General features: G+C 42.5%; 3 protein-coding genes across 4 annotated transcripts; 2 read left to right on the top strand and 1 right to left on the bottom strand.

Moving 5' to 3' along the window:
* The first annotated feature begins 980 nt into the window (after nucleotides 1–980).
* Nucleotides 981–3731, top strand: mmadhca (metabolism of cobalamin associated Da). Its single transcript, XM_084004392.1, has 8 exons — nucleotides 981–1079; nucleotides 1535–1572; nucleotides 1935–2073; nucleotides 2215–2432; nucleotides 2542–2647; nucleotides 2725–2843; nucleotides 2928–3014; nucleotides 3163–3731. The coding sequence occupies exons 2-8, from the start codon at nucleotides 1561–1563 to the stop codon at nucleotides 3379–3381; spliced, it is 900 nt and encodes a 299-aa protein (XP_083860518.1). The 5' UTR covers nucleotides 981–1079; nucleotides 1535–1560; the 3' UTR covers nucleotides 3382–3731.
* Nucleotides 3732–3951: 220 nt separating this feature from the next.
* Nucleotides 3952–7817, bottom strand: lypd6 (LY6/PLAUR domain containing 6). Its single transcript, XM_084004382.1, has 5 exons — nucleotides 7759–7817; nucleotides 4995–5142; nucleotides 4502–4600; nucleotides 4283–4413; nucleotides 3952–4209 (listed from the first exon to the last, which is right to left on the bottom strand). Exons 2-5 carry the CDS (start codon nucleotides 5113–5115, stop codon nucleotides 4042–4044), a joined length of 519 nt encoding a protein of 172 aa, XP_083860508.1. The 5' UTR covers nucleotides 5116–5142; nucleotides 7759–7817; the 3' UTR covers nucleotides 3952–4041.
* Nucleotides 7818–9035: 1218 nt separating this feature from the next.
* Nucleotides 9036–15060, top strand: pspc1 (paraspeckle component 1). 2 transcript variants are annotated; one of them, XM_084004779.1, is made up of 10 exons: nucleotides 9036–9503; nucleotides 9935–10084; nucleotides 10235–10386; nucleotides 10525–10620; nucleotides 10709–10905; nucleotides 10997–11081; nucleotides 11187–11292; nucleotides 12460–12517; nucleotides 14007–14143; nucleotides 14531–15060. In XM_084004779.1, the coding sequence occupies exons 1-10, from the start codon at nucleotides 9123–9125 to the stop codon at nucleotides 14831–14833; spliced, it is 1665 nt and encodes a 554-aa protein (XP_083860905.1). In that variant the 5' UTR covers nucleotides 9036–9122; the 3' UTR covers nucleotides 14834–15060. The 2 variants fall into 2 exon arrangements, 1 of the variants encoding a protein (XP_083860905.1); XR_014596741.1 differs by lacking the exon at nucleotides 12460–12517 and having other exon boundaries at nucleotides 14531–14667.
* The last annotated feature ends 1674 nt before the right edge of the window (nucleotides 15061–16734 follow it).

The following is a 16734-nucleotide window of genomic DNA, read 5'->3' as shown; positions in this document are numbered from 1 at the left end:
GGGTTCCATCTATAGTGGATGCTGCATTGCTGTTACAAATGATCCTGTGGGAGACTCGCTGACAGCCAATCTCTGTGCAGCTCCACATGCCTCCTCACCACACACACACACACACACACGCACGCGCTCCGTGTTGCGTGGAGCATGTTAGGTCCCAGGGTAAACTCTCACTGCATATCCTGTCTGTTCAGAGAAAGTGTCAATCAGCTTGTCCAAGTCAGCTAAAGAGATGTGTCCACGCCAGCACTTCCACTGTCCTTGTCCTTCAACACTTCTGACGGTAAACAACGCTATTCTTGCGAGGACAAATACCTCTATTCTACTTTTTAAACCGTATTGATCAATGGAAGGGATTTTTTGCTGAGCATGTGCACCATTTCTCCAGTTTATGCGGTAAATGCTCTAAACTATAGTTATAAAACAGCAGATGAGACCTTGTGTCATAATATATGACAACCGTCCACCATCTTTAGGAACGTTAGGGCTACAAAGTTATTAGTAAGGCCTAAGCCTTCATGGGGCCCTACGCAGGATTTGATTGGAGGCCATTGTCATAGCACCTACTGTAAATCTAAAAGTATAAAAAAAACTGAAAATATTCAATTCAAACTAAAATAATCACACAAAATAAGCATAGCAACCAATTAAAAGGTAACAATAGTGGAATTAAAATGCAAAGCACAATTATTTCTTATGAAAAGTATAAAAGACATGCAAAGTTTCATAATAAAACTCAAGGCTCGAAACCAAAAAACATTCTGATGAAATGAGAATGAATGGTTACTAATATGTAACTAATATGCTGCTGTTAACTGTGTATTTGCTGCCATCTAGTGGGGAGACAGTGTCAACAGCTTGTAATTCAGCACAGGTTTAAAGGACAAAACGTCCGTTGTATTAAAAAATAATTATCTTTGTAGTTTAATGCAGAATATGACGTAGTATTGAACTCCGTTTTGACGCTTACATCACGCTAAAATAAGTATTAGTGTAAGTGTTATGAAACCGCGCAGGGGTCGTGTGTCCCTCGTCACTTCCCGTAGCTGTTGTTTTTTTGTTGCGGACGTGCAAGTTGACAGGTAAGAACAACATGTACTTTTCAATACTTAAAGCCGCTAACAGATGCACATTTGTGCTTTTTATTTTAATTAAGACTATTAAAACGTTCGCGGTCCACGTTGTCGCGTGTTTGTGCGCGTCGATATCGCGTTAGGAAGTACGAAAGTGTCGCGATAAGGCGTCAGCTGATGCTAGCAAACAACGCGCTAACGGTGATAGCTAGTATGTTTTGTTTGTGTTGATCCTTCATGACAAATGTATTCTTACTTCTGAAGCCACTTTATGAAAGTCGAGCCTTTGCTGAAAGATTGCATCATGTCAGCTAGCTAGCTAGCCAGCTAGTTAGCACGCGTCGGTACGTAACTCACTAGCAAACTAAAAGCCAGCTGTTAATGTTAAAGCTAGCTCGCTAAAGCGTGTTTTAATTAAAGTGAACAACACGGTTGTATCAACTGTTTTTGTCTTTATCCAACAGTAAATAGCAGGAGGAGACGAACCACCATGTCCAGCAGTGTAAGTGACATAACTTCCCCACTGTTACATGAGCTCACTGCTTCCTGTCCACCAAACTCCATGTAAAAATCAGCCAATTTTCCAGGATATTGCTGCTGTTTTATGTTTTTTTAATAAATACATATTTCTGGGTATTAATGAGCCTATGACGTGGGCTTCGGCTTGGCGTTTTTTGTTCAGTGCTTAAACATGTGTGTGTAGATTTGTTTTTAATTTCACATTTTCTCACATATTCCTAAACCTGGGTCCCACTAGGTGTTCATGTTTGCTGAAAACAAGTGTGTCGCTGCAGGCATGCTGTCCTGCAGTTAGGAAAAACCAGTTTGATGGTAATGTTTCTGTAACTTCTTGTTCCTGTGCAGGTGCTGTGTGGTCGAGGCAGATTGGTCCTATCCAAGACCGCCGGCCATCATGCATTCGCCCTCCGTCTTACCAGGACCAGAACCTTCTCTACGCCGAGCTCGGATGAGCCTTACATAGCTGCGTCACCCAGGGACTCAGGTGAGTCGAGTCGTAAACACATTAGTCCCAACCAAAGGGTCTCACTCAGATTTGATGGTCTGTTGAACGGTGTGTCCAAACCCCGTTAAGGGAGAGACAAGATGGCGAGTCACACTAATGTCGTTGTCACGCCCCCTCCAGGCCCCCGGACCGTGTGGCCCGATGAGAGCATGGGACCCTTCGGACCACAAGACCAGCGTTTTCAGTTACCAGGCAACGTGGGATTTGACTGCCACCTGGAGGGCATGGGGGACCAGAAGAAGACTCCGGTCCACAGGACGGTGCCTGACGTACTGACGGCCCCAAGCTGCATCGAGAGACACCAGTTCATACTGGCCCAGTTTGTTAATGAGTTCCATGTAAGTTTTTTTATTTCTATGAGTTTAGTTGTTGTTTTCATTTATCTGGGAATTTGACAACCTGATGGGACTTTATCAGCCAGAATAAATGTCTGTGTGTGTTCATCAGGGAAACCTGGGTACTATAGACACGAGAGTCCACAAAGCTGAGCAGTACTTTAATCAGACGTACACAGACTGCTCCATAAATTCCTGCCCCGAGCTGTTAAGGAAAGGTAAGGGATGCTTATTTGACGTCACGTCATAATGTACTCTTCAACAACCCGACGTAACAAAACTGTTTGCGTGTCAGATCTGGAGCTCATGTTCCCGTCGGCGCCCACCGCGTCCATCACAGTAGTGACGGTCACGCAGAGTAACGGGCGGTGTGACGAGGCGGTGGAGCAGGACAAAGACCAGCTGCTCCGCAAAGTGAGTCCGGTGATATATTGTGTTGTTGCTGTTAGACGTTTGGAGATGTGATGTTGAAACGGCTGTTTTTCCTCTCGACTGCAGTTTGTGAGCGGAGCAAAGGAAATGTGCTTCGCTCTGTGGACTGCAGGCTACTGGGCCGACTTCATTGACCCGACAACAGGAGCAGCTGTGAGTTCTTCTGTGTGTCGTTGAGATTTATGCGTTAACGGTGAATTCCAGGGAACGAGACTGTCTGTTTAGCTCATAAAGCTGCTGCATAGCATATGTGAAGAAGGATAAAAGTTGTGAATGCTCCCTGTGTTTCTGTTATTTCCAGTTCTTTGCATCTCCATCGAGTCAGACCACACTGCGGACCGAGGAGGAGCTCCGGGATCTGGGCTTCCATATCGAAGTGTCGGGCTCCTGCACGGTGATTCGCCACATCCTGAGAGGAACGCCGTTGTTCGTAGGGACTGTTTTCACCAACGCACCCACTCACAGCTCTGCCGTTGCACGACTACAAGGACTCTCACATGTGCTCGCCGACGAGGAATAGGTTGTTTTTTTTATGTTACACAGACCTAAATCCAAACGAGCCATCTATTTATATTATGAAGAAGCTTGGAAGTTGATCTGTGTGAGTGTGTGTGTGTGTGTACGTGGTTTTAACAGGTGAATGATTGTCTTACTTGTAACAAGGACTTGACTGAGACTAACATAGACCTCAATGCTGCGTCTGAACCCAGAAATCAGGTGGATAACTTTTCATGCAAAGCTGTACAGACTTGTTTATTTTGATCTGCTCAGAATCCTAAATCTGCATACTGTTTGAGTTAAAGCACTACAGTTGTGACATTCAGAACTGCCGAGTGAATAAACTGACTTCTGGTCGGGCTGCAGACACTATTTCCTTTCCTCTCCTCTATTTTCACAATGACTACTTATAAATGATAAAATGCACGACATATTAAGTACACGTTACAAAAAACTGACATGTTTAAACATGCGAGTCAAAACTTACACATCTGGCGAGAATAAATGAACAAAAAAAGCAGCAAGATATTGTAAAACGGTCTTTTATTTGTTCTAACCACAAGTTAAAGCAGTTAATAGCCTTTATGTGACACTTAATCTAATATTGGCAAGATAAAATAATACAAAATAGTAATTTTTCAGTTAGATAAAAACATTTCCTTCAGTTCTAATAAGTTGGATCTCAGACTGTGAAGACACCGATGATGATGATGCTGACGTAGCTCAGCGTTGCGGGAGGAAAGCCTCCGCTCGCGCTCGCCAGCGGAGACGTGGACGAGAAGACGGAGCTGCTCGCGTTCCTCGGCACCAACACGTTACAGATGTTCCCCTCGCAGCAGGACGAGCACATCTGGCGGGCCCAGATTGAAATGTTGAGAAGCGCGAGGATCGGGTGTGTTAACGCCGTTTCGGCCTCCACGTACCTGATAGCCGGTGTCCGTGACGTCGGCACAGCCGGGAAACAGGCAGTCCTTCAGGGTCGCACAGCGCTTGGTCACGGACGCACTGTTGCCATGGTTATCCATCATGTGGAGGGTGTGGCAGTATCTGGCATCTGGAAGACATGGCACGTCTTCATTCCCAGATCACTTCAGCAAATCTAATTTAATGTTTAGCAAACACATGATAAATGGCCGACGCACCTTTTGGACAGTAAACATCTGGCGCCCAGCGGTTACACTCGTAGTTATCGGCGGCGTCTTCACACGTGAAGCACTTGAAGGCGCCGGGATGAGGCGTCGCTGTGGAGGACAGACACACCAATCAGGCCTCTGACATTCCACAGGGGTTCGATGATTCAGTACATCGTCACTGAAAAGTGAAGCCAATGCTGAAGTGCCTCAAACCTGCCTTCACTTCTTATATCTGTGGTGTTGACATCTGCTGCCACACATAGAAACACTTGCTAAGAGTTCGAAAGTCAATGAATCAAACCTCACTTTTAAATTAATTAATTGTAAATTGAATTATTCAAGGACATTTTCCTTGAATAATTGCTAATTCAAGCATTATCTCCCTTTATTGAGGTCTTGAAAGAGAACTGAGACCCTCCAGAGTGGCGTCGGCTTCAAAAGGAACTTCCTGTTTTTACATTTAAAAACGTGCGTTATGCACACGGGGAGGCGATGCTCGTACTTGAGGGATGCAGCAGGATGATGTCGGTCATGGTGAAGTCCCGTGATTGGACCGTTTTCAGCAAGTCGGCCATGTTGGTCATCAGCAGGACCCAGGCCAGCGTTGGCCAGGCCTCCATCATCGGCCGGAAGGTCCTTCATGCACTTTTCTGATGGGTAGATTTTAGACAAGCATATGTAGTTTAATGTATTAAAGCCAACATCTAACAGAAGGAATTAGTCTATAAAAGTGATCAGCTGTGCTCATGCTGGGAGCTCGCTGCATTATTTAAACGTCAGGAGGAACCCTACCAGTCTGCAGGCAAAGAACAGGAAGGCATTTATTACGACTATTAACACTGTCACTTCTGACAAACATGACTTATGTTTCAATTAAAAGCCCCTGTTTGCCCTCTGGGTTTTCAGCCGTGAGTCCTTTGCTTGCCAGATGTGTCGGTTATTGATAAAGCCTATTGTCCTTTGCTCTGAGGGAACGGCTGCTTTCAGACCGTCTTTACTTCCATATCGGCTCCCCAGATAAACAGATCCACAAAACCAGGACAACTGCTTACAGGAAGGTTTCCATTAGAACTACATGGCAGGTCATTGATGACATCCAACCTCAGCTCCAGTGAAGAGCTCTGCTTAGATCCACTCAGACGTCAGTCAGTGAATTAAAGACCAGATGACCTGGTTTTGCTGATGTGAGATCAGGAGTGTTAAGGTTCTGTGTTGTGTCCTCGGGCGTTGTGCTGGCTGTGTGGTTGTAAATGGTTGTTTTTTTAGCATTATGCACGCCCCAATTACATTGATCCGCATCTTTGCTGCAGACTGAACATCCACACCGTACTACGGCTCCTTGTTCAGTTTAAAAAATAACACAAATACGCAGTTTAGTCACAATATCTAGCTGAAATGGATTAATTAATTATTATTTTTTTAATAAAAAAGATATGTGAAGATAAGATAATCATTTATTTTAAGAATAAAATATATTTTTTATGATATTTAACTTAATATTGTTGGGTTTTGGGCTGTTGCTTCAACAAAACAACACGTTCTGATAGAAACGACCTAATTAAGCATCACAATGTGGTTTTATTTGGCCTCCTCCTCAGCAGCGCTTTACTGTAAAGCTCATAATGATATTCTGTACGCTGAAAGGAAACCTTGAGATGGGCTCTCCAGCTCTGAGCTGCCTGAGAGATGCCGGGCCTCGCCTGGGCTGGACTTGGAGTGTGGGGATTAGCTACAATGGCTCCCTGTTTACGGCTGGAGAGGGTTTCTATCACTCCGGGTTCAATCAGCGCCGGCCGACTCCTCCGGGTCGCAGGGCTGAAAGAATCTGAAGGAGAGCCGGGTTTAAATCTTTCTGTCACCCCTTACAACGGGGGGTGTAAAGTCTGCAGATCGGGAGCCTAAAGGTTGACCAGTGGGGCTGAAACATGACTGCAAAAACACAGAAACGGTTATGTTTTCAACACTGTTTGACCCCGCCCGTGACCTCGCCATACCAGAGATACGTTGGGTTTTTTGGCTGCTGTAAATCCGTCATCCCAAGTCTGGAGGTTAAACTGTGATTCTTGTAAGTCTATTAGTTACATAAATACAGTGAATCATAATACATTTAGTTCAAAGACGAACTGGGAACACTTCACACCTTCTGTCTGCAGGCAGTGCCGCGCTGCATTCAAGTGCTGTCAGAGATAACATATTTACGTCTGGAACACACATGCATGACCCAAAACACTGTAAATATTACTGTGGGAAGTTACAGCTGCTGGTATTTGGTGCATATGCTTAGTAAACACCATAAAGGCAGGTGTGCTGAAAGGTTTCAAACGCCCCGAAGGCTCCTGCAGTTGTTCCAACCCATTCTGTCAGACTTGAACGCATCACACACACAAACTGGGCAGATTTAAGGAGAGAACTTGGAGTCAACGGAGCCAAAAGCAATGTTGATGATCAGAAACGGTAAAGCAGAATGACATACGTGCACCAGATGAAGGATAATTGCTCCGCTTTGGTCAAGCGTGTCAAAAGAATACAAGATTTAGGCCACCGGTGTTGCCTTTGAAGTCCAGCCGACGTCCAGCAGCTCAGTTCTATCGACCAGACACACATGGCAGGAGCTTAACTTCTGTCATACTAGCTCTCATGTTTTTTCCTCTGAGGTCGGAGATACATGACTGCACCGGAGAAATTCCAGCCAGTGTTGAATTCTCCTGATTAACACTGAAAAAGTAACTTCCTGTCCTGCATTCAAACCAAACTTCAAGTCAAGTGGAAGCAGTTATTCTCACATGTTCAATTAAAAGTCCAAAAACACATTTAGTATGTAAACTAGTATATACTAGAGTATTGGAAGTGTTTCCAATAGTGTCTCACTTGGATTTCTATCACTGATGGATTACTGTGTAGCTCCTATTATAGATTTATTAATCAATAACTCACATCATATCTATTGTTGAGTAAATGTAGTGGATGGAAATTATAAAATCAAGTCAAATCAAGTAGAAATAAGCACAGTTATTTACTCAGCATGAGTTGTTTGTCTTAATGGACAACCATGATCACAATCAATGCACATCAATTAAAACAGCCTAATTCAGATAAAATCTGCACACTGACGATTATTAAACCCAATATTAATTCTAAAAAATGTGCGCTGCAAACGGAATTTAATCCCACAATCAATCAATAACCCTTAATTGATCTTAAATTAGCGCGTAGTTCCGTTTCACCGCACATGAAGAGCCGCTGCGTCTCATCCAGAATCAACTTACCGGCTTTATTTCCTCGGTTAACCCGCAGGAGACTCTCAGCAGCGCCGATGAGAACCTAACAACTATCGGGCTGCTCAGTGGAGCCGAGGGAGGAGGGTGCTGCCGCGTCACTGTGACGTCATCACTACTACTCCCATCAGCAACACAACAGCTGGACCAGCTGTGAAAAGATTTGATCCATTATATACAGTTTCTCAGATTTAGTTTTTCCTATATAAATATTTTAGTTGGTTGCTATGATACAGTAAGAAAGATGCTTTTCCCTTATTAATCCATATTCACATGTACATTTACCTCAGAAATGCTTTGTTATTCATGATAAGAACAGAACAATACATGGTTGTTTGATTTCTGTTGTCTTTTTGTGTGATTGGTACTACTTTCTGTTTATTTTGGTAAAAAAAGAACTACAGCAGAACAATATACTTGCACCTTAGCAGCACTGACATGCTTCTGACACATTTATACACATAATCTATAATAATATAGCACATTTTCTAACAGCTTCTAGCACATACACCGTCGAGTGCAACATGCAATACATGTTTAATGAACATACACTTAATTAATACTGAGATCCTTCAGATGTGTTGGAATGAATGCTTGAGGGTTCTGCTCAGGATCAAAAGAGATCAAACAGCAGATTTTCTCCGTGTTATAACGAGCATGCGTTATTTCTGTAGGCTCATCACAACCGCTTGCTTATTCAAATGAGTGAAGCCAGATGGAACCAGATCCAGGAAGGTCTCTGCTCAGAGTTCATCAGACCAGAATCTAAGATGTTGACGGCCTTGTTGACTTTGAGGCTTCAAAATCGTAGTCCACGATGTGATTTCACAATGATAATAATGAATAATATAACAATGAGGATGACAATGTTAAGTCAAATATCAGTGAGTCCATTGACAGAACATTAATCAACAATTTAATTAATTGTGTTCCTAACTTTGAAAGCATGATTGCCATCTATTTTCTTGTATTTATTCATTATTATGAGCCTATTTATATGTTTTGCTATATATCAAATTTGGGAAAATATTTGAAGGAGATAGGATTATTTAATAAGATTTTATGATTATTTCTTAGTTTGTTTGATTTTGTTTTATTAATTTACTTTGTTTATCATATAAAGCAATCTGAATGGCTTTTTATTATACACTCCGGTCCAGTTGGTGGCGGTATAAGATATGTTTCCAACCTGCCATAAAACAAACAGACGAAGAAGAAGCAACTGGATCCAATCAACAAGCTGCGCGCGCAGCCATCGCCATCTTTGAATCCAGGAGGTGTGCACCTGCAACATCAACACACAAGCCTTCCCCTCAAAGTTAAATTCAGATAAACTACTAGTATTTTGTTCGAGTATGGCTAACCGAACTATGCAACACGCGAACATGCAAAGCAGTAATTCGCCTCAGCGAGCGAACAGCGACGCCGACTCCCCGGCTCCGGAGCGCTCACCGGCGAACAAAGACAGCCCGGCGCCGCCGCAGGAGCACTCACCCGCGGCCGAGCCGGCGGAAGAAGACGGCGATGGAAGCTCAGAAGGCCGGGAAGAAATGACTCTGGATATCGGGAGTTTTCGGAAGCCCGGCGAGAAAACGTTCACCCAGCGCTCACGTCTTTTCATCGCAAATCTCCCGTCGGAAATCCCGGAGGAGGAGTTCAAAGACATGTTCGCTAAGTATGGCAGCATTAGCGAAGTGTTTATCAACAGAGAGCGGGGCTTCGGCTTCATTCGCTTGGTACGTTGTGTTTATCGGTTTTTAAACTGGGCTGTTGTACTGCTGTGACGTCCTGTAACATATGACGTGTGTTTGTTATGTAGCTGAGAGAAGCAAGCTAACATAGCAGCATGCTAACATAGCTGCTACGTTAGCTAGCTGTGTTGACTTGACACCCATTCCCATCATAACCCCTTACATGTAATAATAGCATATGTTTGTTGTTTTAATGGTTGTTTGTTTGCAAATTACGAGAGGCTTCAACATATTTCATAGAGTATTATAGCAAATAAGAGTGATTTATAATGTTATGTGACACACTTTGGTCATAGAAAATACAGTAGTGCAAAGTTTTATATAGGGCTTCAAGTGAACATAACAATATGAATGCATTTCATTCTGCAGCTCCAATGAAAGCTGTAACTGTGATGTCATCTTTTCGTGTCTCCTAGGAAACCAGGACACTGGCAGAGATTGCTAAAGCTCAGCTGGATGGGACTATGTTGAATAATCGACCAATCAGGATCCGCTTTGCGACACACAGTGCTGCGCTCACAGTACGCAACCTGCTGCCAGCAGTAACGAATGAGCTGCTGGAACAGGTATACGGGAGGAGAAATATCAGATATTCATCAGGATTGGGATGATATGATTATTTAATGTCCTGGCCAAAATAATTACATTGTACTTCCTGCTTCTGATGCTCTGTTGAATTGCAGATATCTGTAATCTAAAGCGTCTTTCACCATTAGGCGTTTTCTGAGTTTGGGCTGGTGGAACGGGCCGTTGTCATGACGGACGACCGGGGTCGTCCCACTGGGAGAGGCATTGTGGAGTTTGCGAACAAAGCGGCTGCACGTAAAGCCCTGGAGCGCTGCTCGGAGGGAGCGCTGCTGCTGACCACGTAAGGAGTGTGGGGGTGAACACACAGAACTGTTTGTTGGTTACAAAATGTGCCGTTTTTATCTCCTCATCCCACCTCGGTTAAAACATTACATTTAAATATCACAGGTTTAGTTCAGAGTTGTCTCCTTTCCTTCAGCACACCTTGTCCAGCCATTGTGGAGCCATTGGAGCACTGTGATGATGAGGATGGATTGCCTGAAAAATGGATGACGAAGTCTGCAGCGTACTACAAGTAAGTAAAGAGGTGATTCGTTGTCGTCTCATAGTGCAAATAAGTCTATAGATGTTGGAATTTATTATGTATTTATCGTCTTCCACAGGGAACGAGGGCAGATGCCACATTTTGCTCAGCCGGGGACGTTTGAATTTGAATATTCGTCTCGCTGGAAAGCTTTTCAAGAGATGGAGAAACAGCAAAAAGAGCAGGTGGACAAGAACATCAAAGAGGCCAAAGAGAAACTGGAGGCTGAGCTGGAGTCGGCCAAACACGAACACCAGCTCATGTTAATGAGACACGGTAAAGGCTGCCTCAGTGTACTCTTGGTTCATCGTATATCCATTCCTCTGCTAGCACGTCTCACTAATGTTGTCCTCCTCCCTTCCTCCAGATCTAATGAGACGTCAGGAGGAGCTGAGGAGACTAGAGGAGCTCCGAAACCAGGAGCTGCAGAGACGGAAGCAGATAGAGATGAGGTGCGTTTCCTTCCTTGAGCAAATCACGAGGACAAAGAGTCCAATATTTGGATTTGATTGTGTTGCATGTGACTATTTTCTGTCCTTATGGTCTTCTGGCTGCAGGCATGAAGAGGAGAGGAGGAGGAGAGAGGATGAGATGATGAGACACAGAGAACAGGAGGACCCGAGGCGCCATCCAGAGGGCTTCAAACCAAACTACCTGGACAACGTGAGTACAGCTGCAACACACACATCCAGTCAAACACACTAAAGCTTGTCCAATTACATTTTGGATAGGCATTATTATCTCGAACACATACCTACAATCAAGAAGTTATAGTTATTGTGTTAATAATGTATTATACTTCAAATGAATACACAACATTTCTCTCTATTTTGTAATTCATATAAGTGGAAAGAAATACAATCGTAGTATTTCAAGCATGTTTGCGTGGGAAGCAGCAAGCCCCTTTTGTCGTTTCGGATTTTGTTTGCATTTCCTCCATTTGAGCAGCACCTCGACTGAACTGTGTTGCCGTGCTGGGATTTCCTATTTCCTCATAGTTTTATAGCCGATTTCAGAAAAGACACATTTTATCACTATCTTTTTGATTGTTCATAATGACTTGCCTGTATTTCCACAGTTGTGGTCAGGCTGCCATAGTAACACATGACTGTAGTACTGTGGTTCACTGTGTCACATGGTTTCAGACAAATACCCAGACTCACCACAGATTTGACTCAATTTAAAGAATAACAGGAATCCTGTCAGATATATAAATAGAAACCTTGCATTTGATAATTTCCATAGAATGTAGAATTTATTTCATTACACATTTAGTGCTGAAACGTTGTTTTTTAATTCAGGTAAGTGGATTTGCAGCGATTGTGTAATCTTTCCATTGTATTTGATCCAAAACAGAGTGTGAGTGAATTCTAGGTGCTTCAGTAGTGTGTGTTGGTGTGATATGTTGTTGATTTCTATGCTATAACTCTTCTCTTCACACCCTTTGCTCCGTTTAGCGGTCCTGGTGGCGTCTGCATCTTTACATGCTTATATCTATCGTAGTCCGTCGTCACGTAGTTGACTCATATCGAAACGCCAACGCTCTCGTTGTTGCAAAGGTGACGCCAACAGGAAAACCCTGTGTGGATGAGTGAATGTTGTAAAGATGGTTGACATCATTATTATTATTATTCTCATTTTGAGTTTGGTCTCGAGGCTGACGGAAATAAAGGCTTCTCTGTGACCAGTAAATGTACAGACACCACTGATGAGGAATGACATTCCTTATAGACAACGTCTAAATGAATCCTTTCACAGTGTGAGTGTTGGGACCTTTGAATTGTACTTTAGCGGAGTGTTGTCCTGAAGGCTCTTCTTCACTTCTTCCAGAGAGAACAGGAAATGAGAGGGGGTGAGCTGGGCCCTCGTGGAGCCATTAATATGGGAGGTACGGGCATGACTGTGTAAACACTGGTTCATACAGAAACCAGATCAAGTGACCAATTATGACTGCCTTAATGTCCATGAGCATTATTCGTCTTGCATCCTAAGTGGATCCTTTTCACATGTTTTTGTCGTGAATGAAGGAATGTTTTGTACGTTTTTGATGCAAAACGGACTCACATGGGATGCAAAGCGAATAAGAGGAAAACATAACACTTACATGACAACATCCTGTCTGTACTAACTAAATACTGAATGGGGTTGTTGTTGTTGTTGGGGTGGGTTTCATAGTTTATTTTGTCCCTGAGCTCTCATCCTCAGTTTTATGCAGATACAAAAATATTATTTTAATTTGATTTAAAAATTGTAATAATTATTATAAATAAATACATTATTTTACTAAAGTTATTATTGAATTTTTGGCACTTTTTAAAAATAATTTCCAAGTGAATAACAGCTAAAAATATGTCGATCAGGGATGAAAACGGTGAAGTAAATTGATCTGCTGAGTGAGGATGAGGGGTCCGGGACCGAGGATTAAGTCTATAATGTGGGACAGATTGTTGGAGGTTCATGGTGTCTCTTCGCCATACAAGTATTATAACCGAGGATTGTGCATCATCTATATGAACAGCTGCCGTGTTTTTATACTGTGAATGTTTGTATCGGAGGTGTGGACCAGTATTGTGATCGGGATTGAACCTGTGATGTCTGAGTAGGCATGGGACGACTTGAACATTTCACGTCACGTTATCCTGGCCAAAAAAATTGGATTTCACTCAGTATTTTATTTATATTAATATGATGTTTTTTGTGTGAAAATTGCATTTAAGATAATCTTAAAAAATATAAATAAGTATATTTGTGTGTACTTCTCTACCATATTAGCAGTAAAGCAGCTTCTTCAAGACCATTTTGATGATATCTACAAAATATTCACCACGATTGAACTCATTGTGAGTGTTTTTTTATCGTGATGTGGGATTTAACATCCTGTCGTCCCATCCCTAAGTCTGAATGCTTTACGAAACGCTCCAAGGTTGTTTTCTAACGACTCTGAACGCTCCGAAGATGATGTGCAATCTGAGGTTTAATTAGCACAAGATGTGGACCTCATCATGTCAAATTTAGAGTTATTATACTCCTCATTAATTACACATCTGCTGTCTCGGTCTCTTCTATCTAATATAAATGTGACTGCTAACATATCATCTGTTGACTCCTTTAATTAACGTTGGTTTTTGGTTGTGTTGGTGTCGTGTAGATGTCTTTTACATATAAAATAAATAACAGGACTTCACTTCACATTGATTAATATGTAGTTTTTAAAAGTGAAATACCAATTGTAAATGTAAGTCCTCCTCGGATATTAGCTGTGGACCAAAAACCAACGTTAGTGTTTGTTAGTCGTAGTGTCCACGTAGTCTACCTCAGTTCTTGGGTACCTTTAAACGGACCCACCAAATCACAGACCCATGCTCCGTTGTTTTCAGATGGCTATAACCAGGGCTCTCCGGGGCCCGGGGGTAACCAGGGTCAGATGATGGCCGTGAGTGGAAGGGGAGGAGCCATAGGCCCAGAGGGAACGGCAAATATGGGGTCGCCGTTGACGTCAGAGAGTGGAGCCATGGTAACGTATCAGGAAAAACAGAGTTCATCCCTCAATTAGTCCATCTTCAACATTTAATCTCTCAAACTGTCTGTTGAGGAACTGAAATATGGCTTTTAAGGAATTCAATTTGACCGTAGGCTTGCCCTGAAGAAGCTTTATTTTGGATTCTTTTTGTAAAAACGTATAAAGTGTTGAAGGCAAGAAAATGTATCCTAAAACTCTCACGTTAACTAATAATCCCTTTCCTCCCCTCTCTCTCTTTCTCCCTGTCTGCTCGGTTCACCGCTCCTTTTATGGCGATGGCGACGCTTGGATCAAACCCGGACTGATGAACTTTGAAATCACTTTTCTGGTGTTCATTCTGAATCCCAAATCGGATTATTCACCGTCTCCATGACACCTCAGCGAAACGACAGATACCTGCAGGGTGGAACAATGGGGGGGCGCCCTGAGGTCGAGTCCCCAAAGCAGCAGCAGCAGCAGCAACAACCGCAGCAGCAACAACAACAGCCGCAGCATCAGCAACAACAACAACAACAGCATCAACAACAACAGCAACAACAACAACAACAACAGCATCAACAACAACAGCAGCATCAACAACAACAACAGCAGCCACCATTAGGGCCTCAAGCTGGACCAGCCCCGGGCTTTGGGAGGGGGAATCCAGTATTTGATGGGCCAAATAATAAGCGCCGCCGATACTGACTTCTCTCACGGAGACGCGGATCTCAAGGATTTCTATTTTTGTCTTTTTTTAAATTTGTTTTTCCTGTAAAGCAAGTTATATTATTGTTTCGATACTTATTTTCAATGTTAATGAACAATACATTTTTTTTGTTTTTTGTCAGCAGAATATTACATGTGCAAATGAGGGGAGACGCCTTTATCTTGGACTCACTTTATGAGGGTGACATTTCAATAAAAAAAAAATCAAAAAGGAATTATATTGCACATTGATTTGAGTGGAAACGAGAACTGAAAGGGACACTTTGTACTACTTTTACTTTAATGATTGCAGGTCAAATGTGACCGTTGTATAATATTTCATAAGGCTAATATTCCTCTTTGTAATGAGGTAATCACAAAACATGCTGTGTGTGTGTGTGTGTGTGTGTGTGTGTGTGTGTGTGTGTGTGTGTGTGTGTGTGTGTGTGTGTGTGTGTGTGTGTGTGTGTGCGTGCAGATGTCTTTTGGACAGCCAGTTTCACATGCAACCACCAAAACCGTTCCCCTCTCGGTTACCATGGAAACTGTGGCCTTTACTCTTTTCCTCCCCATGTATGGTGCTTCCCTTCCCCATTTTCTGTCTAGTTGTCGTTTCTTTCTCTCATTTTTTCAGATAACACCTTCCTCCATATGTATTATATCTATTTTAGCATTAGTATTTATTATTGTGAACCTGTGTTTTTATGTTTGGGCGTGCGTGTGTGTGTGTTTTGCATGCACCTGTGTGTTGAATGAAGGGCCGCTCAATAGCACATGCATTGCCATCCATACAGCACGATGACCACATCAACAGCCAATCAGATTGTCGGTAGCTGCTGGGGGCTTCGACCAATAGGGGAGGCTCGCAGATGTGACGAAAAGGGATGGAGCGCCATGGAAACTGCAGCGGGTGTCATGAGGAAACAGCGGCCTCTAGTGGTCTTTGTTTATACCTGTCTCTGGATGAGTTCACCTTTTCCTTGTGGTACTTTTTTACTTGTCTCCCAGCCCTAACTTTTGTTAGTTACTTGTTTTGTCTCATTGGGTAAGACTTGGCTGACTCGGTGTTCAAAAAATGTTATTTTTATTAATTTGGTAGTTATTTTAAGCTGGTTTTTGATGTTAAGAAAACTCAATTTCTATACTTAGGACATTCATACTGATAGTCAAACAAGATAACAAGTTATGCATTCTAATTAAGTGGCTGTCACACATACAGTACTTGAAATTATTATTATTATTATTATTATTTTTTTTAAGATTGTAACTTTAAATTACTTTTTATGTGATAAAATGATCAATAATATGAGTATTTCATCATAATTGTATATTAGGTGAACTGCTGAATAATGTGGAGTATTGCTTATAGATAATAGAAGAGGATCAATTTGAATAAGTTAGATATTTGTTGTATGAGAAACATTTTCTGCATTGTTTTCTGTTAGTTTTCTGTACTTCTTGGCGGACGATCCCTTCCATCACCGCCAGAGGGCGTCACCAACACATCCCAGGTCTGGTCTTCTTCTCACACCTGAGCTAATTCCACCTGCGTCCCCTGTTACCACCACCTGCACCCGAGGAACTCCGGCATCTGCAGCAAGATGACACGAAACTAAGTAAATGGACTTAATCCTCGCATTATTACACACTAATCGGCTCCAACGCGGTTCTCCGGGGCCTTTCTTTTTGCCAAAAATATTACCCATTTCATAAGAGAATTTGACATCTGCAATATAATAATATAATCACCTGTGTCACTGTCTCATTTTCAACATGAAATAAATATACACAGTCCCTCATTCTGCCCTAAATGGCCCATGGAGATTTGATTTTTCTTAAATCCATATGTTTATTCGAGTGAGTGGTTAATACGTTGTTGGTCTCACAGCAGACAACATAGA

Source organism: Eutrigla gurnardus (assembly GCF_963514095.1).
Source record: "Eutrigla gurnardus genome assembly, chromosome: 24".
In the NCBI taxonomy this organism is placed as follows: Eukaryota; Metazoa; Chordata; class Actinopteri; order Perciformes; family Triglidae; genus Eutrigla; species Eutrigla gurnardus.
The sequence above is the reverse complement of the archived record's forward strand: the minus strand, read 5'-3'. Positions and strand labels throughout refer to the sequence as shown.